This window comes from Onthophagus taurus, chromosome 3, assembly GCF_036711975.1.
Source record: "Onthophagus taurus isolate NC chromosome 3, IU_Otau_3.0, whole genome shotgun sequence".
NCBI classification, from domain to species: domain Eukaryota; kingdom Metazoa; phylum Arthropoda; class Insecta; order Coleoptera; family Scarabaeidae; genus Onthophagus; species Onthophagus taurus.
In genome coordinates, this window is record NC_091968.1 from 24,681,202 (window position 1) to 24,706,177 (window position 24,976).

Consider the following 24,976-nt stretch of genomic DNA (forward strand, 5'->3'; position numbering starts at 1 on the left):
TTGTCGCATCCTTCTAATCGCAAATATTTGACGACTGAGTCTGTTGCAAAGTAATTCTACGTGGTCGTACCAAGTAAGTAGACTGTCCTAAATATAACATATAATATAATATAATATAATGCAATACCTAAATATTGCATCTTTCCTTCTCGGAACTCCTGATGAATTGGACTAATGTCAAGTAGATGTTGTTGGACTTTTCACGACTTGTTACAAGTTTATTGGTAGTAAACCAGTTAGATGTAGATGTGCAATCGTCACTGTCTAGATGTTCTTTCTGAAGCACTCCAATTTTAATACATTTTATATCGCTCTTCAATAGATTCCATTCCACTATTTGGGAGCGGCTTTCGAAATAAGATTTGATAAGATTTAGTGTAACTCTATGAAAACCATAATATTCCATCTTGTTCAGAAAAATCTCATGGTCTATACAGTCAAACGCTATTGAAAGATCATGGAAGTGTACTAGACAGCTTTTCTCACATTCGAAATGATCGTAAAGCCATTCAATCAGTCTCTGAAGGGTATTTACTGTTGATTTAGCTTTCCTAAACACATTCCCATACTCCTCAGTGAAATATATGTATATTTTTATCAAAAAAGTAACCCAACCCAACTCTTTTTAAGTATTAATATAATTTTGGCAAGTTTTAATGTATCGAGAAACACACCCTTTCTAATTGAGCAGTTTATAATATCAGAAACTGGATCTTTTATGACGTTTATGGTTTCTTTCAAAAAATGGATATTGATTCCGTGCGTTTGCCTTGCAATGATTTCATTATGATTGCTACATCATCTGGATTTGTAGGAAAAAAGAAGAATGAGAGATGTTTTATCGGAATTTTACAAAGATAATCGTCAGGTTGAGTTTGGGTAAATGGCAGAATGCTTATAAGGTCTTTACGAATATTAGTGAAGAACGCGTTAACATTGAATGTCTTTTCCGTCCAGTTTCCGAGTTTACTATATTCCATGTTGTTTTAGTTTTATTTTCCGAGGCAACGATCTTTTCCTTCAACTTTTCTTTTTTGGATTGTTCAATTTGTTTCAAATAAAAATTTTTGCAACATTATATATATTTTTGAAGTCTTCTCATTATTGGTTCTATGATCTTGAATCTAGGTAAGGGTATTTTTTATTTGTGTTAAAATCGGACGGATCGTTCTGAACTGTATTTCAAGTTTGTAAGCCTTGTAAGAGATTTTCTTGTAACTCAGTTTTATGATAAGTCTCACACTAATCTTCTCGGGCTAACAGTAGTTGGAATAGGTTTATTTCTTCTTTACCAATAAATCTCTGTCTACTGACATATTGCTTTTTCTCTTCAATTAAGAAATGAAAGATCTGATATGTGTAGATATGTATATTTGGTCTGGGTTCACTAAAGTGGATGGTTTCAGTCCGTAACTTACATCCGTTTCAAGTAAAATACTTTTCTGATAGCTCTTCTCTAAAATATCAACATTAAAATCACCCACCAGTGTGCGATTTTAGTGTCAGGTTTCCACCATGCATTAATTACTGTCTGAGAAATATAGCAGATTGATAAGATATACTATATGACCCATAGGACACAGGATATCAATGTCGTAATCACTAAGTAACCTTTCAACTGCTGCAGATTTGTTTGCCAACGATTGAATGTTTAAAAACTTTTTTCAACATATCTACAATATTTTCAAATTTGGTAGGTAGATTCGGTGCACTTTTTAGGGCAGTATTTGTACTTTCACCAATGACAGTATACTTTCCATTTCTTCTTTTTATACACTTCGTTTGAGTATTACTCCTTTTCCTGTTTTTTGATTGTTGACATTCATTTGGTGGTACATTTACTTCTTTTGTTACATTTACATTGTCTTTTATAGGGTCGTAGTTTAAATAAACTATTTTATTCCCTAATTTTTATTAAACAAGTTGAGAAGAATCCTTTTTTCTTATGATCGTTTACCATTTTTGTAGGATTTGAGTTTAAATTTATGTCTCCCTCGTCAACTGTTTGGTTTAAGTTTTTATTTGACGTAGTTGACCACAGATGGCGCTATAGGTCACACACTTGGAATATTTTGAGAGACCTTGAAAACCTGTTTTTACGGGTTGTTGACCTGTTGGATAAACAGATAATAGATTTGTCGTTAAGTTTTCCAATTTCTCTTTTAGTAGATAAATATTCTCATGCAGTATTTTTTAATTTCTTCAATTAAGCTGTGTTTTACCTTCAATTGTCCCAGTTTTACAATCCCAGAGGTGTTTCATCTTATCCTTCGCTTTATCGTAGCAGCTAGGGTGGAATTTATATCCAATAATTGGACATTTCATCCCTTGTTGCAATTTTCCTTGTTCAATGTTCGTAACCGCCATAATGGTTCATGATTACCAACCGCTTACCATAAAAAGTCACTATATATTATAACAAATATGTTATATTCAACTTTGATAACGGCGGTGATGACTTTGTCTATGATAAAGTAAAATAAAATCCACGAAACCGAAAGTTAAAAAAGAAAGAAAAAAGTATACAATACAAGATGAGTCAGTAAAAACTCTATAGCAAACCCAACCCAACCCAACCGGCTGTCAAATGTCAAGTAATCAATCAATTTACCTTCCCAGCGGCGTTTCATCTTATCCTTCTGTGTATGATAGCAGCTAGGGTGAAATGTGTGCCCAATAATGGGACATTTCACCCCTTGTTGCAATTTTCCTTTCCAATAACCACAAGAGATTGATTTATTTTCACTATTTTCACTCGCGTGCGTATCGCCGGTCATGTTTTGTGATGTTGTTTGACCTGAATGTTTGTTAGACAACCTTTAAAACTACTTTATTCTATCTTTTTGTTACAAAACTGTCACTTTAGCTTTCTTGTTCGTAACCGCCATAATGATTCATGATTACCAACCGCTTACCATAGAAAGTCACTATATATTACAACAAATATGTTATATTCTACTTTGATTACGGCGGTGATGACTTTGTCTGTGATAAAGTAAAATAAAATCCACGAGACAGAAAGTTTTAAAAAGAAAGAAGAAAGTATACAATACATGAAGAGTCAGTAAAAACTCTATAGCTAACCCAACTCAACCCAACCGGCTGTCAAATGTCAAATGTCAATCAATCAATTTGTTGAAAAAGTGAGGTTAAATATAAAAATGATCTATTTGAAGATTAAAAATGAAAAAGATTAAGAAGTCGTGTGATTATTGTTATTATATTTGAAATAAATTAGATAATTTTCAAAATTTTGTAAGCAAATTTTTTTTTTTCTTACCAATTTTTATTTTCTCTTAATCCGATCTTAACCACTTTATAACTACAAAACCACTTTGTCCTTCATCATATTATGCACTTCCCCAATCGATATTTTTTATAATTTATTCACAACTTGAATTGATTAGAAGCAAAAAGCGCAGGAAGGAAAAGTGTATGTTTCGACATTTTAATTTAAATTGTTTATAACATAAATTACTTACCCACACTTTCTACACTTCACTTTTAAATGAAAAACTTTCTTTCGCGAGAAAGAATAAACTTGAACTGATCAATAAAAAATTCAAAAATCGAATAACAATGCCGGTCGTTATCTGCTTAGATTAAGATAGTTGTAAATCTTCGAGGCTTAAACGCTATTAAATGTTATTAAATGAAATAATACTATAGATTAAAATAAAATTTGTTTTAGGTATTTATGTGGCGCTATAAAACCGATTTTATCAGATAAATAAAGAAACTAACCACAAAAATTAAAAACAAACAATTATTTATTACTCATTAATCGACATTCCAACATTCAAAACAGATTAATTTTTGATTAATTACCTATAATTAAAAAAAAATTATAACTTAACCTAATTTTAAAAAAACTAAAACATAAACAACCTTGACAGCTGTCACATAAACACCAAATTCAAAGTAAATCCCATTTTTTTCTTTTAATTATGTGTTAAAAAAGCAGATTAAAAATGTTGGACTGGTTATCGAATTATTCAAGTTTGGAACAAATGGCCATTGCGGCCGTAATCGTATTCCTGACGGTTGTTATTGCCGAAATCGTCGATTATTCACGAATACTAACGTCGTTGGAAAGTGCAAATCCAGCCGCGAAGATACAATACGGATATGATTCGCATAACGGTAATACATATTTATAATTAACGTTAAATAGGTTCTTAAAAATTGTTAAATGAAGGTCCGGTTTGTTGGAAATTAAATTTCCCCGAAAGCAAAGGAAAACAACAATCTCCGATTGATATTTTAACAAAGATCGTTGCTTGTGTGCCGGCTGAAACGCAAAAACCGTTAAAGTTTTCTATGGAGTATTATGGTATCCCGACATCGATGGTTCTTGTAAATGATGGGCATTGCTGTAAGATGTTCAAAACAATTTTAAATTTATTTTGGTATAATTCAAGATTCATCATGTGGCTTAAAAAGTGTTTTTTAATCGTATATTCTAGTTTTACACTATCACTAGAACTAACACAAGACCTAGAACTAGAATCATTCGAGTTTAGCCGCACGTCTCTAAAGACGGCTAAACTCGAATGATTCTAGTTCTAGGTCTTGTGTTAGTTCTAGTGACAATGCTAGATAGCGCTAATCAGCGTTAGATATCACTATGTTGCATATTTTTATTGAATTAAAACTAGAATAACATTAGACGTAAAAATATTCGGGTTTAGCCATGCGCCTAAAAATAATTTTGATATTTTTTGAAAGAATTTCGACGCACAGCTAAGAAAAAAACTTTCAGGTGTTAAAGTCAATTTTAATTTTATTATTATATTCGTAATCTTTATAAAATAACCGTTAAAATGAGTCCAAACATGACGCACTTATCTCAAAAAACAAAAAAGTTAGACTAAAAAACATTAATCCCGAAGTTAGCAACAATGAAGATAGGAATTTAATTTTTAAATATTAATACCAACCTTAATTTTTGATTTTATTTATTATATTTTTGTTTTTGTGATAAATTTTGAGACATTTTATAAAAATTAAGAATACGTCAAAATGACGTTGACATTTCTAACCGAAACTTGACCATAACTTCATTAATATTGAAGATAAATATGTCGTGTTTGTACTTATTTTAAAGGATTTTTAATGAAGATTACAAATATGTCAAAATTGAGGTGACATTTTACACGGCTAAGAAAAAACTTTCAGGTGTTAATGTCAACTTTAATCTTATTATTATATTCGTAATCTTCATAAAATTACCGTTAAAATGAGTCCAAACATGATACACTTATCTCAAAAAACAAAAAAGTTAGACTAAAAAACATTAAACCCGAAGTTAGCAACAATGAAGTTAGTTATTTAATTTTTAATTATTAATACCAACCTTAATTTTTGATTTTTTTTATTATATTTTTGTTTTTGTGATAAATTTTGAGACATTTTATAAAAATTAAGAATATGTCAAAATGACGTTGACATTTCAAACCGGAAGTTGCTTATATCTCGAGTAATTTTGGAAATAAACGTATCATGTTTGGGCTCATTTTAAAGGATTTTTCACGACGATTACAAATATTTCAAAATTGACGTTGACATTTCTAACCTGAACTTGACCACAACTTCATTAATATTGAAGATAAATATGTCGTGTTTGTACTTATTTTACAGGATTTTTAATGAAGATTACAAATATGTCAAAATTGAGATTGACATTTTACACGGCTAAGAAAAAACTTTCAGGTGTTAATGTCAACTTTAACTTTATTATATTAGTAATCTTTATAAAATAACCTTTAAAATGAGTCCAAACATGACGCATTTATCTCAAAAAACAAAAAAGTTAGACTAAAAAACATTAAACGCGAAGTTAGCAACAATGAAGACAGCAATTTAGTTTTTAAATATTAATACCAACCTTAATTTTTGATTTTTTTATTATATTTTTGCTTTTGATAAATTTTGAGATATTTTTTAAAAATTAAGAATATGTCAAAATTGACGTTGACATTTCTAACCGGAACTTGCCCATAACTTCATTAATATTGAAGATAAATATGTCATGTTTGTACTTATTTTAAAGGATTTTTAATGAAGATTACAAATATGTTAAAATTGAGGTTGACATTTTACACGGCTAAGAAAACACTTTCAGGTGTTAATGTCAACTTTAATTTTATTATTATATTCGTAATCTTCATAAAATTACCGTTAAAATGAGTCCAAACATGACCCACTTATCTCAAAAAACAAAAAAGTTACACTAAAAAAACATTAAACCCGAAGTTAGCAACAATGAAGATAGCAATTGAATTTTTAAATATTAATACCAACCTTAATTTTTGATTTTTTTTTTAAATTTTTGTTTTTTTGATAAATTTTGAGACATTTTATAAAAATTAAGAATATGTCAAAATGACGTTGACATTTCAAACCGGAAGTTGCTTATATCTCGAGTAATATTGGAATTAAACGTATCATGTTTGGGCTCATTTTAAAGGATTTTTCACGCCGATTACAAATATGTCAAAATTGACGTTGACATTTCTAACCGGAACTTTACCATAACTTCATTAATATTGAAGATAAATATGTCGTGTTTGTACTTATTTTAAAGGATTTTTAATGAAGATTACAAATATGTCAAAATTGAGGTTGACAATTTAAACCTCAAGTTAATTATCATATAATAGTGATGTTGCTAGTTTTCACAAAACGTGTTTTTTTCGTCAATTTTTAAGCCACATGATAATTCTTGAATTTTTCTTTATTTTTAATGTTGATTGTAATTTGATTTTTAGTGAATTTATACGGTTGTTGGCCATCAAATCGGTACCCAAAAATTTCCGGGGGTTCCCTTCACGACACCTATAGATTCGATAGTATTCGATTCCGTTGGGGACCAAGTGACGATGAAGGATCGGAACACACAATTGATTCGATTAGATTTGCAATGGAAATTCAAGCGATGCACATAAAACGCGACAAAGCTTGTTTCGATTTAACTCAAGCTGCTCAAAGTCACTCGGTTATGGGAATAAGTTATCTTTTTCAAGTATTATTTTTAATATGAAGTGAATTTGATTAATATAAATTAATTTTTTAGGTTACTCCGATTGATAATCCGTATTTAGAACCGATTTTAGACAGTTTAAAAGACGTTCAAGAACCGAATTCGACCTGCCCGATTGAGCCGTTTCCTTTATCTTGGTTAACACCGCCGTTTTCTTCTAAATACTTTATGTATTTAGGCTCATTAACGTTTCCACCTTGCTCCGAGAACGTTGAATGGTTAGTTTTATCGGAACCTTTAAGTATCTCGTCGAGGCAATTAAGAAAATTTAGGAAATTATGTTCGGTCGATGGGCAAATGATTTGTAACACCAGGCCGGTGCAAGAATTAAATAATCGATGCGTTTGTTTTTATGATTGAGAGAAAGGATTTTCGAAGATATTTGATGGAAATTTGAGTTAGGAATTAATGTTTATTTAATTAAAATCGATTTTAAAGTTAAGCAATATATTTGTTTTTGAACATTAATTGAAATATACTTTTTATTGCGTATTGAAAGAGAGTAAAAAAAGAACGCTGTCACCTGCAAGCATATAGTGCAAGCAAAATACAGTAATATAAATAAATTTTGAAAGAGTTTCGATGCACAGCTAAGAAAATAATTTTCAGGTGTTAATGTTAACTTTAATTTTATTATTATATTCGTAATCTTTATAAAATAACCTTTAAAATGAGTCCAAACATGACGCATTTATCTCAAAAAACAAAAAAGTTAGACTAAAAAAACATTAAACGCGAAGTTAGCAACAATGAAGATAGCAATTTAATTTTTAAACATTAATACCAACCTTAATTTTTGTTTTTTTTTATTATATTTTTGTTTTTGTGATAAATTTTGAGACATTTTATAAAAATTAAGAATATGTCAAAATGACGTTGACATTTCAAACCGGAAGTTGCTTATATCTCGAGTAATATTGGAATTAAACGTGTCATGTTTGGGCTCATTTTAAAGGATTTTTCACGACGATTACAAATATGTCAAAATTGACGTTGACATTTCTAACCGGAACTTGACCATAACTTCATTATTATTAAAGATAAATATGTCGTGTTTGTACTCATTTTAAAGGATTTTTAATGAAGATGTCGAAATTGAGGTTGGCAGTTACATTTATTATTATTATTATGATTGAGAAAAAGGATTTTTGATGGAAATTTGAGTCAGGAATTAATGTTTATTTAATTAAAATCGATTTTAAAGTTAAGCAATATATTTAGTTTTTGAACATTAATTGAAATACACTTCTTATTGCATATTGGAAAAGAGTAAAAAAAGAACACTGTCACCTGCAAGCATATAGTGCAAGCAAAATACAATAATATAAATGTAGAAACGGTAAAAGTTCTAATAAACGCAATTAAATCAGCTTTATTATTAGTATTCTGAGAAAATAACTTTCTTTCATGAAATTTTTAAGGCAAGGTTGAAATTATTCAACAAATTTTTGAATGAATTCAAGTTTCTCATTAATTTTTATTTAATATATTAACTTCGACCATTTTTAATCCTAACAATTTAATCATGCACAACTGCACCTACAATATTATTAATATATTTAAAACCGGGGGCGAAATCTATTAATTTTGGAAGAGGGTACGCGTAAAATCTATATAATCTAAAGCCCCCGCAATCGGCCGTTCCGTCCGAGGTTCTGTATACGGCTTCATTCTTTGCACACAATAATCCGCCATCTCTTTCGTAAGGTTCTAAAAAACCACTTTTAATAAAAAAATAATAATTTTTTAATTAAACTTACCGCATATAATTCTTCTTTAGTAACATATGGTCGATCCCCAGCTGTGATGGCCCTAAACGCCTTTTCAATTTCTTCAGAACTTTGCACATTCTCCGTTTCCTTACTAATCATAAACGCCATATACTCCTGCAACGACACGTGCCCATCGCGGTTTGGATCAACAACATCTAAAATCGCGTCAAATTCCGGATCGGGTTGTCCTTCCTCAACCATGGGTAAATCATAACCCAACGCTCTCAAACAACTCTTAAATTCTTGGTGATTAAGTTTTCCCGATTTCTCCTTATCGAAATGTTTAAACATCATCGAAAACTCTTTAAGAGCATCCTCACTAACACCCGATTGATTACGCGCTTGTATTTGTTGCTCCAAATTATGTTGCATTCTCATCCCCAATTGATCGAGTTGATCCCATTGTTGGGCCAACCCAACTGTTGAATGCTCCGTGTAACGATTATCAAGAATTAAATGTTCCTCTAAAATAGCTCCAAGATCTTCAATTTTCTTCAAATCAGCGCGACGAGCTCGAACTTCAGCTGCTTTACGTTTGGTTGCCTCAAGTTGTTGTTCCAACGAACCGGATCCTTCCATCATTGAAGTACTAAATTAAAAATAAATTAATTAATTTTAAATTAAATTAAATAAAATCGTTAATTTTAGTTAAAAAATTAATTCCGATAAAAAGTGAGGTTATGTTTACATTTAATGCAAAGCTATCTCTATTTTTTTTAATTTGGAGGAGTGTTTTTAAATTAAGCGCCAAAAAGGAGGGTTACTATTGGTTAATTTTAAGCAAAAATTATACAAAATTCGAGATAAATTAATTTTTTTAAATAAATTTTTGAATAGTTTAAACGTCAATGTGACATAAATTCAATCAACCGTAACCAACTTCACAACAATTTGTCAAAATTAAATGTCAATTTTATGAAACGTCATGTGTTTTTTACGAAAATTAATTTATGCTTAAATCATACGAAGAAAGGAATTTAACCTTTAAGAAGTCCTAAAAAATTAAATTAAATTGACGTTTTTGAAACTTTGACGTTTTAAATAATTATTATTAGTGTGTCAAGTTGATTACCCGTGAATAATGATTATTCACCACTATTAATCCCTCTGTGAAAAATGACTACCCTTTTCTTATAGAAAACTCATTTATATGGTATATATTATAAGGTAGTTGTGGACAAAAATTTTAAAATAAAACATTTACAAAAAGTCTACAAATATCAAGGTTGGTACTATTCTAAATGTTACTACATAACAGTATAAATATGTTACTGTTTGTAAATAAGATATTGTCATTTTCTTCATTGTGTATAGAAGGTATTTCGTCCCCTATTCCTTCGTAACTCATTCAATGTATGATTGCGACATTGAAATTAAATTACACCGGTAAGAAAATTGCCCTTTAGTCAACAACAGAGGGCGCAAAATCCAGACTGACAGCTGACAGTTCGGTGCGTGCTAATAAAATGTTCGGTTTTGGATTTTTAAATAACAAGACAATTTTCGTTTTTTTAAATGGAAACAATCACTGATTATTGGCTTATTAAAATTGTTATTTTTTTCTGATTACAAAAATATAGGGTTCGATATAATAAACTTTTTTTTGTGTTAGAAATTAAATTTACAGTTTCCTGTAAATTATAACTAAAAATTAAAAAAACATATTTCTGATATTTGAAACAAATACATTTGTTGAACTATTTAATTTATATTTGTTTTACACAAAAGTTGGAATTATTTATATTATTTCATATTTTTTATTAATATTTAATATTATTAAATGACATAATAAATTATTGATAGATGGCGCTCATATATATTTTTTTTCAATTTAAATAAACATAGCAACATTTATTTGTATTCAAAAATTTTCTGAAGTGTCAAATTAAAAATCCTGTTTTTTAAGATGGATTACGAACATTACGAAAAGTTTAACTTGTTAGAATGTTACATATTATAAAATAAAATAAATTTTATATAAATTTTTAGTAGAATAATTGTTAGTTATAGTACCGTAATTTACAGGAAACTGTAAATTTAATTTCTTTGACGACACTAAAAAAAAAAGTTTATTTTAAGCTTTATTCTAAAACATTAAGAAATAGACCTATCTAACCTCATATTTTTATAACCAGAAAAAAATAACGAATTTAATAAGCGAATAATCAGTGGCTGTTTCCATTTAAAAAAACGAAAATTGTCGTAATATCTCAAAATCTAAAACCGAAAAAATTTTTTTAGCTACGTCATCAAATTCTCTGTAAAAAAGTGTCCATATAATGTCTTAGTTATAATACTCCACCTATAATAATAACCAAGATAATTGCACTTGCTGGTTTTATGATAATTTCAATTTTGGCCTCTAGGAGAAAGACAAAAGACGATAGCGCTTTGAGGTTTTGGCATTAGCAGTTTTTGCATTAAAAAGAGGATACTTTAATTAATAACTGGTCATATTTCCATAAGGATACTCTAAGAAATTAATTTTATAACGAATTTTGAAAATTATCGATGAAAATTGCAACATCGAAAATTTTAACAAAACTTCAAATATTGTTTTCTCAAAAACTAAAAGTTATTTTTCAAAACGGGTTGGTTCATTAGAAAGAGGACACTTTTATTAACAATTTGGGAAATTTTGATACTCATATTCCAAGAAGTGGGGTTTATACGAATTTTTAAAACTTAATCGGCGAAAATTGCAAAATTCGAAAAAATTGTCGATTATTTCAAAAATTTATTTCTCAAGAACTAAAAGTGATTTTTCAAAACGGCTTGTTGCATTAAAAAGAGAATACTTTAATTAATAAGTGGTGATAATTCCACAAGGATCCTTCAAGAAATGAATTTTGTAGCGAATTTTGAAAGTTATCGATGAAAATTGCAACAACGAAAATTTTATCAAAACTTCAAATATTGTTTTCTCAAAAACTAAAAGTTATTTTTCAAAACGGGTTGGTTCATTGGAAAGAGGACACTTTTATTAACAATTTGGGAAATTTTCATACTCATATTCCAAGAACTGGATTTTATACGAATTTTTAAAACTTAATCGGCGAAAATTGAAAAATTCGAAAAAATTATCGATCATTTCAAAAATGTATTTCTCAAGAACTGAAAGTGATTTTTCAAAACGGTTTTTTGCATTAAGAAGAGGATATTTTAATTAATAATTGAAAGTGATAACAGCGACAGTTCTGTTAGTAATAAAGATGATAATGAATTAGAAGCGAAGAGAAGAAAAATATTTGTTACATTGTTACAATGAGGTTGTTAATGATAAATAAAGTTGTATTCAATGAAAAAAGTTCTATTGGGGTTGAACTTGATTATTATCTGCAGTGTCCAACATCTAAAAGAGATACTAATTTGGTAACTATCTGGTATCTGGCCGGATTTTACAAAATTACCGGATAGGTTAATATCATCAGCTAATATATACCTTACAAATGAGTTTGTCCACGACTACCGTATAATATATACCTTATAAATGTGTTTTCAAAGAAGAAACTTCAATTTAATTTAATTTTCTAGGACTTTCTAAAGATTTGATATTAAAAAACGTAAACAAATTCCTTTTTTTCATATGATTTAAGCACAAATTAATTAATTTTCGTAGAAAAACATGACGTTTCATAAAATTGACATTTAATTTTGACAAATTGTTGTGAAGTTGGTTACAGTTGGTAACATTCAATTTGTGTCACATTGACGTTTAAACTTTATTCAAAAATTTATTTAAAAAAATAAATTAAATTGTAATATGATGTATATTTGTTCAATAAACAATTATTCTGTGTACCTATGTTTATCTATTTACCGCCTTTAAAAGATTTGATTTAAATATTTCACCACAGATTAAAAGTATACATTATTTTTAAATACATAAGCAATAAAATTCGTAACTAGTTTACTTAAAATCCTCTCATTTTACTCCTCCGAATTAAAAAAAAAATAGAGTATAAAATCCAAATAAACCAAAAAGTAACCAAATTATTTTTTTCCCCTAATAAAATTTAAGTTGGTAACGAATATGTCAAAAATTAATATGTTAATTAAAACAACAATAAACTTTAAAGTTATTAGAAAAAAATTAGTTTTAAACACTTTTCACTCTAAACTGTAATTACCCATCCCAACCGAGAAGTCGATAACTGCAAACATTACCACCAACGTGAAAAATCAAATTTAAATCTAAATTAAAATAAAATACTTACCGAGTTTCCGTTAACCACTGATGGAAAGTATTCGCGTGTTTAGCAAATTCTTTCCGCAACTTATCGTTTTCCTCCTGCCTTTGAGCTTCCTTGGTTAACTCAACATCTCGTTCGGCAATAATTTTTTGCAAATTCCTCCACGTTTCTTCCAAAGCTTCCATATTAAACCAAGTGTATGGATTCGGGCCAACGTTAAAGCTTTTAATTTGTTGATCCAACGCGGCTAAAGCTTCAAAATCAGCTTGGGCGGTTTTTAACGACGCTTGAAATTGTTCGTGAGCCTCTCTTAACGCTTTAATTTCTTCGATTGAATTACAACGAACGGGGTCGGTTAAATCCTCCTCAGCGTTTTCAAACCACGAATTAAACGCAGAAGCTCGTTTAGCAAACGTTAAGAATAATTCTTCGATTTGTCTGAATTGTTCTTGCATTTGTAAGAGACGTTGTTTTCGGGCATCGGAATCGTTTAAAAGTTTTTGCCAACGCCCGATCACATCGGCGTGTCTTTGAACAATCGCTGGGCTTTGATCGTGATTTGCGTTAATTAATTGATCTTTTAAAGCTGTTATGTTTTGAATTCCTTCGTGTTCGAACGCGGTTAAACCGGCGTCGAAAGTTTCTTGTTTAGTTAATAAAGTTTGAACCGATGATAAATCTCTTCCGAAATCTTCGTTTTTAACGTGAGTTTCTTTATCGGCAATCCAACTTTCAACGACATCCGCTTTCCACATAAATTGTAAATACGCCGAATTATCGATTAATTTCGCTTTACGCCGCGCGGCCAAAGCAGCTAAATGATCTAATTTAGTTTGAAGTTGTTGACAACGCTGGTTGATGCTATCAGCGTGGTGGTTACCCTCTGAAACTAATTTCTTTCCAGCTTCGCTGATGTCTTTGCAACGATCTCGATGAGCTTGGAAATCCATTTCAAAAGCGTCGTGTTTTTTTAATAAACCTTGAACCGCGGCCATCGTATCTCCGTAATCTTCGACGCCTAAAAGTTGTTGTTTCTCGCTAATCCAAGCTTCTTCTTCTTCAACTTTCGCTAAAAATTGTTGATAAGTTAATGACTCGTCTAATTTTTGACCCCGAGTTGCAGCTAATTGTTTTAATTCAGCCCAAGCTTGATTCAAAGCTTTTAATCGTTGCTCGATTTCGGGTACCCCCAAATTAGAGACGTCCATTAATTTTTCTCCTGCTTCTTGGACGGCTTGAATCGCGGGTTCGTGCGAGCCTAATTCGGCTTCTAAACGTTTATGTTTTTTCTTCAAGTTTTGAACACCGGTTAAATCGCGGCCGTAATCATCAGAGCCAACTAATAATTTCTTCTCTTTAATCCAAGATTCCTCATCGGCGATGTCTCTAAAGAATTGATGCAAAGTGTTTGCTTCGTTTAATCTTGCTTGGCGATGGGCGGCTAAGTTTTTAATCCGTTCGTATCGCTCGTTAATCGATTGTCGTTTTTCTTGGATATTAGCGGTGTCAAATTGGCCGCTTTCGATTAAAGAATCCGCTTGATCGTTCATGTCTTTAATACGATCGTCGTGGGCTTGAATATCAGCTTCGACTAATTGGTGTTTTTTCATTAAATTTTGTACGGATGCTAAATCTTTTCCCGCATCTTCACTGGTTAATAAACTTTCAACTTCACCCAACCAAAAGTCTAAGTCTTTTACTGCTGCGATGTAAGTTCTTTGTTTATTTGCTTCTTTTAATTTTAACGATTTCTCGCTGGTTTTTTGGGTTAAATACTCCCATTGTTCAGCAATTGATTCTAAGCGTTTTTGGACGGCGTCTTCAGAACCAGCACATTGCCTCTTATCAATTAAAGTTCCTCCATTAGCCAAAACCGATTGAATTCTATCAGCATTCGCTGCTAATTCAGCCTCGAAAGCTTGGTGTTTTTGATGTTTTGATTGGATATTAGCTGGATCCTAAATGAAATTTTAATTAAAATAATTTGTGGAAAAATTTAAGAATCATCATGGGGCTTAAAAATCGACGTTGACTAACTTGTCGTTAGACACACACTAGAAAGAATACATCATGAAAGAATACCCTGAAGTTATACATTTGTCTATTATATAACAATTTAAACTACTAACCTCAATTTCGACATATTTGTAAGCTTCATTAAAAATGCTTTAAAATAAGTACAAACACGACATATTTATCTTCAATATTAATGAAGTTATGGTCAAGTTTCGGTTAGAAATGTCAACGTCAATTTTGACATATTTATAATCGTCGTGAAAAATCCTTTAAAATGAGCCCAAACATGATACGTTTAATTCCAATATTACTCGAGATATAAACAACTTCCGGTTTGAAATGTCAACGTCATTTTGACATATTCTTAATTTTTATAAAATGTCTCAAAATTTATCACAAAAACAAAAATATAATAAAAAAAAAATCAAAAATTAAGGTTGGTATTAATATTTAAAAATTAAATTGCTATCTTCATTGTTGCCAACTTCGGGTTTAATGTTTTTTTAGTCTAACTTTTTTGTTTTTTGAGATAAATGCATCATGTTTGGACTCATTTTAAAGATTTTTGTAATAAAATATACATCATGAAAGAACACCATGAAGTTATCCATTTGTGTATTATATAATAACTAACTTCAGGTTTAAAATGTCAACCTCAATTTTGACATATTTGTAATCTTCATTAAAATACCTTTAAAATAAGTACAAACACGACATATTTATCTTCAATATTAATGAAGTTATGGTCAACTTCCGGTTAAGAATGTCAACGTCAATTTTGACATATTTGTAATCGTCGTGAAAAATCCTTTAAATTGAGCCCTTTAAATTGAACATGATACGTTTAATTCCAATATTACTCGAGATATAAGCAACTTCTTTTTGAAATGTCAACGTCATTTTGACATATTCTTAATTTTTATAAAATGTCTCAAAATTTATCACAAAAACAAAAATATAATAAAAAAAAATCAAAAATTAAGGTTGGTATTAATATTTAAAAATTAAATTGCTATCTTCATTGTTGCTAACTTCGGGTTTAATGTTTTTTTAGTCTAACTTTTTTGTTTTTTGAGATAAGTGCGTCATGTTTGGACTCATTTTAACGGTTATTTTATAAAAATTACGAATATAACAATAAAATTAAAGTTGTCATTAACACCTAAAAGTTTCCTTCTTAGCTGTTTTAATTCAATAAAAATATGCTACACAGTGACATCTAAGACTATCTAAGCAGTTGGTAGCACCGTAGCACTTAAAAATAGAAATTTGAATTGACAGCTAGACAATTTTTTTTTACTGCTACATACCGATTTCCCTACATTGTCAAAATTTATTTTATTTCTGTTAAAAAAAAGGGTATAAAAGCGAATTACAAAAAAAAAGCATAAAAACAACATTCATTTTAGAAATTTTAGGTTGGTATTAAAAATTTCACCAAAATCTTGAATACGTCATTTCGAAAATTTAAACGTCATTCTTGTTTATTGTTAAAATGTAATTTTGAAGCTTTTTGGCATCATTTTTAAATTCAAATTCTTTTTTAGATTAAAAAATATCATTTTAACTTGGATCTAGCGATGACGAGAGGTGCAATATTTGAAAATGACAAATTAAAACTTGTAATGAAAGACATTTTAACAACAAATGTCATTTTGACGTTTTAATTTATTTTTAAATTTTAGGTTGGTATTAAAAATTTTACCAAGATCCTGATACGTCATTTCGAAAATGTAAACGTCATTCTTGTTTAAGGTTAAAATGTAATTTTCAAGCTTTTCGTGTTATTTTTAAATTCAAATTCATTTCTAGATTTCAAAATCCCATTTTAACTTGGATCTTGTGACAATGACACATTAAAACTTACAATTAAAAAGACATGTTAAGAATGTCAGGAAAAGTTCTTCAAAACTGTTTTTGGAACCAATTTTTAAAACTTTGGTTAAAGTTTACAAGGCATATAGAACTTATTGGGAACATAACAATTTGCAGGCTTTGTCTAAAAAAAATTAAAGACAAAAATTTATCTATATACACTCTCAAAAAAGATCACTGCAATACTTGTTGCTCGTACAACACTGGAAATCTTTCTGAAGCTGAATACATTAAACATAAATAATTATTTTTTTCTGATTATAAAAATATAGGGTTCGACAGGTCTATTTCTTATTGTTTTAGAATAAAGAAATTATAAATAAAATTTCTAACCGCCAAATTCTAGTGTCGTCGAAGAAGTGAAATTTACAGTTTCCTGTAAATTATGAGGCGGTAGGTAAAATATCAAAAGTTAATAATTAAATAAGAAGATAACTTCTGGTATTTAAAAACATATAATTATGTTCATCACGGAAATATTTAATTGATTGTATTGGATTTGGATTTAAAAAACATGTTTTTTTAATTTTTAGTTAGTACTCGTAATTTACAGGAAACTGTAAATTTAATTCCTTCGACGACATTAAAAAAAAGTTTATTTTTATTTCTATTCTAAAACAATAAAGAATAAAAAACAATGAGATAAAAGATTCAACTTTTGCTTTGTGTCTACTAGATTATCTAGAGAAAAAATGTGTTCCAAGTAATGTATCAACTATGACACCATTGGGTGTTTAATTTTTGTTCTGTCATAAAGTGTATAATAATAACTACAAAGTACCATGAATTCAAAATAAATATAAAAATAAGAGCAACAAACCAGTAATAACTTCTCCTGAAAAGTTAGGCTAGCAACAGTTAGGAGATGACGTCACAAAAAGTGACGTCACGTCAAAACTTTAAAGTGATTTTCCGTAGATTAAAAAAAAAATTGTCGATTTTTAAGCGACATGATTTTTGAATTATACCCAATTTGTTGAATTTAATTCTCACCTTGTAACTTTCTTCTGTTGCCAATTGAAGTTTTTCAGCAATCCAATTTTCAATTTCATCAGCATCGCGAGAAAACTGCTGCAAAGTTTGGCTTTCACCAAGTTTTGAGCGCTTCTCAATTAAAGCCTCTTTAAGGTGTCTCCAACGATCTAAAACTTGCTTACGTTTATCATCGATTTGTTGAGACGCGTAATGCTCATTATTGATCAATTGATCCGCGAGAGTTTGCAAAGCTGCTATCTTTTCTTCCTAAAATAACAAAAAATGTATTAATATAAAATGTTATTAACAAAAAGATTAAAGAATTTACATGCGCATTGATAGCTTTATCGAAATCTTCGTGTTTTTTGATCAGAGCTTCCACATTATCACCTTTCGAGTCGACTTCTTCCGCTGCTAAGAAAGCTTCGCGATCGGACATCCAATTTTCGGCTTGCTCGCAATCTCTGTAGTAAAGATTTAGGTCCAAGTTTTGGTCTAATTGGACGCGGCGTTCGATCCATGCTCTAAAATTAATAATTTAGGTAAAAAATTGACGTAAAAAATTTTTTGAGGTTAAAACCTTTCTAATTCTTCGCGCGCTTTATGGAGTTGCTCCAATTTCTCTTGAATTTCGGGACTCGCGTAATGATTAGAATTGAGTAATTGTTGCCCAAATTGTTCTAAAGCGTTAAAAGTTCCAGCTCTTGCATCAATTTCCGTTCGGTGTTCCTACAAAAAAAATTACGTCAAGTTTGAGGTTAAAATTTTTTTTTGGTTAGTTTGTATTTTGCGATGATGAACACCATGTTGTGCAAATTATAAATAAAATTCGGTGGAAGACTGCAAAATAAAAAGAAATTACAATAAATATTCATGATTATTGGAAAATAAAGGAATTTTTATTATTTTTAAATAAAAATTTTGATTTGGGGATTTTTACTTTTTTAGGTTGGTTATGATTTTTAGTCAATAATTTAAAAAAATTATTTTTTAATGATAAATAAAATTTTAAACTAAATTATTTATGAATTCCGATTAAATTAATACGATTTATAAAACAATATTAATTTGTTATTGATAAAAATTAATATTTTTGAATTTATGTTGGTATTAAAGTTGTCAATGTCAAAAAATTTTTTGCAATAATCATGAATAAAAATAAAAATTGTGAATAAAGCAAAAAAAAGGTAAGAAAATGTAAAAGTTTAGTCATTAATCACACAGTGATGTAGCCCTGGTTTGTTATAATTAAAATTAAAGATTTTTTTTGTAATAAAAGCTTTCCGATCACTAAAGCTTTTCTTTAAAACGATTCATTACTTAATACCTGAGGTACAGCACCAAATCGAGCATCGATTTCCGCTCTGTAATTCTAAAATATCCCAAAAAATTAAAATCCTAACCTTCAATAAACCAAAACACTACTTTAAAATAAATCAAATAAATTTTTTTATTACCTGGTGTCTTTCAATTAAAGCTTCAGCTCCGGTTACATCATTAGCTAGTTCTTCAGAACTAACAAGACCTAACATAGAATTAATCCAGGCTAATAAATCACGATGATCGTTCAAAAATCGTTGCAAATCATACGAATCTAATAACTTTTCTTTCCTACTATTCGCTTTAGCCGTCAATTGACTCCACAATTCATTAATTTCTTTTTGTTTTGTGTAAGTTTGTTCAGCGGATTCGGGATGAGTTTGCATCAATCTCGTCGCAGTTTCCTCTAATTGTTTGATTTTATCTTCTAAAGCGGCTAAATCGCGTTCGATTCCTTCGTGTTTTCTTTGTAAAGTTTGAACACTCCTCAAATCTTTACCTAAATCGTCGTTATTTAACGCTTCATCTTTCTCCTGAATCCAATCTTTAGTTTCATCAACATCACGATGAAAACGTTGTACTTCATGAGCCGATCCTAATTGGGTAGCCCGTTCGCTGGTTAATTGCTGCAAAGAAGCCCATTTTGTATTTAAATCTTCCATTTGAGTTTGGATTTTAAGAGCAGCTTCAGTTTGTCCCAACGAAACGAGTTGCATCGCGATTTCGTTCATTTCGGCTAAACGAACTTCGTTGGCTTTCAAATCGGTTTGGAAATCGTCGAATTTCTTTTGGAGGACTTCAACTTGTTCGAGATCTTCGCCGACGTCTTCGACGTGGGCGTGCATTTCTTTGTCGCGTATCCAAGCTGTTAATTCGGAAGCTTCGCGGACTAAGACGTAAGCTTTTACGGTTTCGCTTAATTTTTTTTGTCGTTCGCGTGCTGATTGTAATAATCGATCGTATTGGGAGTTAATTTGAGCTTGTCGGGCTGAAATTGAGTTGTTATCGACTAAGTTTTGTTGGGATGCTGTTAATCCGGCTTCTAATTTTTTGACGTAAGCCGCTGGTACGAATCCTTGACGGTCGTTAACTTCGACTTTCCACCAATCTTTATTATTTGAGTTTAGGAGTGTTAATAGGTCCCCTTTTTTCATTGAAACTTCTCGCGGGGATTTTTCTGTGTAATCGTATAACGCAACGACGGCTTCTTTTCCGGTTACATCGACGACGGGGGGTTCTTGTTGGCGGCATGATGCGGCTTGTTCTTTTAATCCTTCGATTGTGTTTCCAAAGGCTGTTAAATCGCTCATTAAAGCTTCGTGTTTTTTGAGTAAAGCCTCGGAGGAATCTTCGTCTTTTCCGTAATCGGTGCTACCGACGATGGGTTCTTTTTCTTTCATCCATGATTCCGCTTCGTTTGCGTCTGCGTAATATTGATGCGCTTGGAGGGAGTCTTCTAAATCTTGTTTTCTTTGATTCGCTTTTTCTTTTAATGAGAACCAATGGTCGTGTAAGGCGTTAACGCGATTTCTAATGTCGTCGCTTGCGAAATGATCATCCTCCATCATTTGTTTCCCCGCTTCGATTACGGCGGAAATGCGATTATCGTGGTTATTAATTTCGGCTAAAACCGCTTGATGTTTTTTGATTAAATTTTGAACTCCGATTAAATCTCTTCCTCTATTTGTGCTAGCCGCGATTGGTTCTTTCTCGCGGATCCACGCCTCTTCGTCTTCGACGTCTCTGTAAAGTTGTTGGACTTGGAGGGAGTCTAAAAGGCGTTGTTTTCGGACTGCCATTGGGTTTTGGAGGGCTGAGTAACGGTCGGTTAAAATTTTTTGTTTTTGTGCGATGTTTTCGGAGTCGAAATGACCGCGTTCGATGAATTGGTTAGCGGCCGCTTTGATGGTTTCGATGCGGTCTTGGTGGGCCCCTACGTCGGCTTCTAAAAGGTTGTGTTTTTTTTGTAAGTTTTGAACTGAGGTTAAATCTTTTCCGTAATCCTCCGACATTAATTGACCTTCAATTTCTGATAGCCACAACTCAATATCTTCAATCGTTCTATTGTATTGTTGTTGTTGACTTGCTTCTTGTAGCTTAGAACTTTTTTTATCCGTCGCTTGGACTAAAGTTTCCCACAAACTAACAATTTCTTCCATCCTCGATTGGATTTGAGGCGATGCGTAATGCTCGCTTTCGATTAATTTCTTCCCAGTTTGGGTGATCTCCTCCATGCGGGTTTTATTCGCGTTTAACTCCTGCTCGAAATTTTGATGTTTTTGCACTTTCCCCCCTAAATTAGTCGGGTCTAAGTAACTCTCATCAGTTGCAAATTTAAGTTTCTCATTAATCCATCCTTTAGTTTCGTCGCAATCTCTTTCAAATTGCTGTAATTTATAAGCGTCCTCAAGCAAAGCTTTTCTTTGCGCCGATTTTTCCTTTAACGCAGAGCGACGTTCCAAAAGCATCGCGCGTCTTTGCGCCACATCATCAGCTGCGTAATGTTGACCATCGATTAATTTCGTCGCGAATTCATCGAGGGCTTTAATCTTTTCCTCTTGAGCCGCCAACGATTTCTCGAAATCCTCATGCTTTTTGATTAAAGCTTCAACCGAATCTAAAGAATCCCCTAAATCTTCATTAGCCAAAAACGCTTCTTGTTTAGCCATCCAAGTATCTGCCAACTCAGTGTCCCTATAAAACAATTGCAAATCCATGCATTGTTCATACAAAACCCTCCTTTCCTCCCACAAAGTCGATAACGAATTTTTATCCGATTCTAAAGTCGATAATTTCTCTTTAACCTCGTCTGTGGCGTAATGGCCACCTTCTAAAAGTTGTTGCCCCGCGGAAATCGTCGCTGCAAAACTGTCTTGTCTCGCGTCAATTTCGCCGCGATGCTCTTGATGCCTCTCGCATAAAGCTTCAGCCCCCGTTACATCTTTGGCTAATTCATCAGCCGAAATTGTAGCTTTAATATCATTAATCCATGAAACTAAATCGCGGAAATCGGCTAAAAATCGATGCAACGAATAACTCTCATCCAATTTTTCCCTCCTCTCTTTAGCCTTCGCCGTTAATCGCTCCCAATAAGCTTCAATTTCGGCACGTTTAGCCTGAATTTGCCCAGCATGATCCGCATGGATCCCACACAACCGATCAGCTTCCTTCCCAAGAGTCAAAACTTTATCCTCCAAAGCAACTAAATCCCTCTCAACACCTTCGTGTTTGCGCTGAAGAGTTTGTACGCTCGCTAAATCTCTTCCATAATCATCAGAGCTTAAAACAACGTCTTTTTCGGCGATCCAAGCTACCGTTTCATCAGCGTCTCTATTAAAGCGTTGAATTTCATGGGCTCCAAAAAGTTTTTCTTGGCGCATTAATGAAAGTTGTTTCAATCGGGCCCAAGCGTTATTAAGCTCCTCTTTTCTTGTTAAAATTGTTTCGCGATCTGGGTGGCCCTCCATAACCAATTTATCAGCTAATTCATTAACCTCGTTGACGCGATATTCTTGCGAGGCCATGTCTTTTTGAAATTCGTCGAATTTTCTTTGTAGAACCTCGACGTGTTCTAAATCATGCCCAAATTCTTCCGTTTGCAAAAACGTTCCTTTATCTGTGATCCAAAACATAACCTCGTCACATTGTCGTAAAAATTGGACCAAAACCAAAGCTTGTTGGAGTTTCATTCCTTTCTCAGCTAACTTTGAAAGAAGTTGTTCCCAAAGTCTATGTAATTCCTCCAAGCGTTTGCGAATCGTTTCTGATTCATAATGATTTTGGTTAATCATTTCACGTCCGGTGTTGTCTAAAACGACGATTGCATTGCTATGAGCTGAAACTTCCGCTTCGAAAGCTTGATGCTTTTGGATTTTTGCTTGCAAATTAGTCGGGTCTTTGTAACTTTCGTCGGAAGCGGCCTTTAATTTCTCTAAAATCCATGATTCTAATTCATCTGCGTCTCGTTTGAAGTATTGGAAACGTCGGGAGTCCTCTAATTTTTCTCTTTTAGCTCTCGCGTCAGCTTTAAAGTTATCGTAGCGATTTAAAACTTGTTGTCTCCGCTCTTGGATGTCTTCGGCTGTCTCCAAGATTTTTATCTCCTTTGGAGGAGGAATTTGATCCATTTTGATGATCTTTTTTCAACCCAATCTCATTCCTAAATATAGAAATTACATAATTATTTAATATTATCAGATAAGATAAAAAAAATAAATAGGTTTTTGAAATGTCACCCACTTAATACATAGCGACATCTATGGGAATTAATGTATTACCTAATTTATTACACGAATTTTTATTTTATCACTAAACATTAATTTAAAATAATGTAATAAATATTATTTTTTAATAAATATTTAATACTCCATAAAGTTTATTTTATTTAATTGTAATTAAGAATCTATAAACAAAGTTATTAGTTAAAGCAAGGTAATGTAGGGATCTGTATTTTACCGACACCCCATTTTATTTACTTTAAGTAATAACAATTAATTAATTATTAATAAAAATTAATCTGAACACAACATTTAAATCAAAATAAACAATAAGTAATTATTTAATAAAAAACAAAATTAATTTCTCAAAAAAAAATATTTTAAAATTTAAGGTTATGTAAACATGTTACAAATGATTTCGTACAAGTTTAGTTAATTATTTAAATTTTTTCGCCCAAAACTCAAATATACATAAAAAAATACTAATATTACACGTAAAATTTAATGATTCTAGTTAAACATAAAAAAAGATAATCACAGCAAGAGATGTAATGTAGGGATCTGTATTTTACTGACACCTACTTAGTGAAAATGTATTTCATTTTATTTAAATAATAACAATTAATTAATTATTAATAATTATCAGATAAAATAAAAAAAATAGATAGGTTGGTGAAATCTAACTTAATTTAGATTCTAACTACAAAATACTTTCTCATTTAAAAAGAAAGCTTTAAACGTGAGATTAATTTATAAATAGAAATGATTTTAAATTTAATTCAAATTAATTAAAGTACTTAATAAAAAGATGACATAATCCAACTTTGAGTGCCTTGAACCGCTCACAGTAAGCCAAACAAGTAACGGTATTGATTATTAGGTCAAATTGTAACTCATAGTCGTCTGCATTGCTGTAGAATTTCGAATGGTTGGGCCAAAAATAACTTAATCCCCCTTTTTTAACACATAAATAAAAATAGGGATCGATAATAAACCCGAAAATGACAAAAAAAAGTAACCTAAATGTACAAATAGATAATAATTTCACACAATTTCTTTAAATACTTTAATTTTTCGCTGTATTTGTAAAGTTTCAATAATAAGGTGTGTAATGAGGAAGAGAAATGAATTAAGTAACATAAACACATAAACCGGATGATGGGTGTGGTTAACGCCGGAAAATTTTCTTTTTAAAAGCGGTTAGTTAGCAAATTCTTTAATATTGTTGTATGTAAACTTACAATGTTTAGAATAAAGCTTCCCCTTCAAGAATAAAACCAACACTTCTCTTTATTTTTGAATAAGTTTGAACTTACACACAGCACAGCAAAATGGCTAATGGCAAACGTCACTGATTGTCAAACTTCACCCACTTAAACCACATAGCGACATCTATACAAATTTATTTATTATTTAATTTATTTATTTTATCACTAAATATTAATATTACTTTTTAAAATAATTTTTAATACTCTATAAAGTTTATTTTATTTAATTATAGTTAAGAATCTATAAGCAAGGTTATTAGTTATTAGTTAAAGCAAGGTAATGTAGGGATCTGTATTT

At 30.9% G+C, this 24,976-nt stretch overlaps 2 protein-coding genes across 5 annotated transcripts; one reads left to right on the top strand and one right to left on the bottom strand.

Moving 5' to 3' along the window:
- The first annotated feature begins 3,874 nt into the window (after window positions 1–3,874).
- LOC111417003 (carbonic anhydrase 2-like) lies at window positions 3,875–7,510 on the top strand. Its single transcript, XM_023049138.2, has 4 exons — window positions 3,875–4,143; window positions 4,199–4,375; window positions 6,771–7,024; window positions 7,076–7,510. The coding sequence occupies exons 1-4, from the start codon at window positions 3,972–3,974 to the stop codon at window positions 7,400–7,402; spliced, it is 930 nt and encodes a 309-aa protein (XP_022904906.1). The 5' UTR covers window positions 3,875–3,971; the 3' UTR covers window positions 7,403–7,510.
- A 728-nt stretch (window positions 7,511–8,238) lies between these two features.
- On the bottom strand, window positions 8,239–24,776 carry LOC111416998 (alpha spectrin). Of its 4 annotated transcripts, XM_023049129.2 has the most exons (10): window positions 24,652–24,776; window positions 19,331–23,352; window positions 19,201–19,245; window positions 18,454–18,602; window positions 18,202–18,397; window positions 17,892–18,140; window positions 13,032–14,965; window positions 12,945–12,968; window positions 8,803–9,403; window positions 8,239–8,752 (listed from the first exon to the last, which is right to left on the bottom strand). In XM_023049129.2, exons 2-10 carry the CDS (start codon window positions 23,318–23,320, stop codon window positions 8,624–8,626), a joined length of 7,317 nt encoding a protein of 2,438 aa, XP_022904897.1. In that variant the 5' UTR covers window positions 23,321–23,352; window positions 24,652–24,776; the 3' UTR covers window positions 8,239–8,623. The 4 variants fall into 4 exon arrangements, with proteins under 4 accessions (XP_022904897.1, XP_022904899.1, XP_022904898.1 ...); XM_023049131.2 differs by lacking the exon at window positions 19,201–19,245; XM_023049130.2 differs by lacking the exon at window positions 12,945–12,968.
- Window positions 24,777–24,976: the final 200 nt, after the last annotated feature.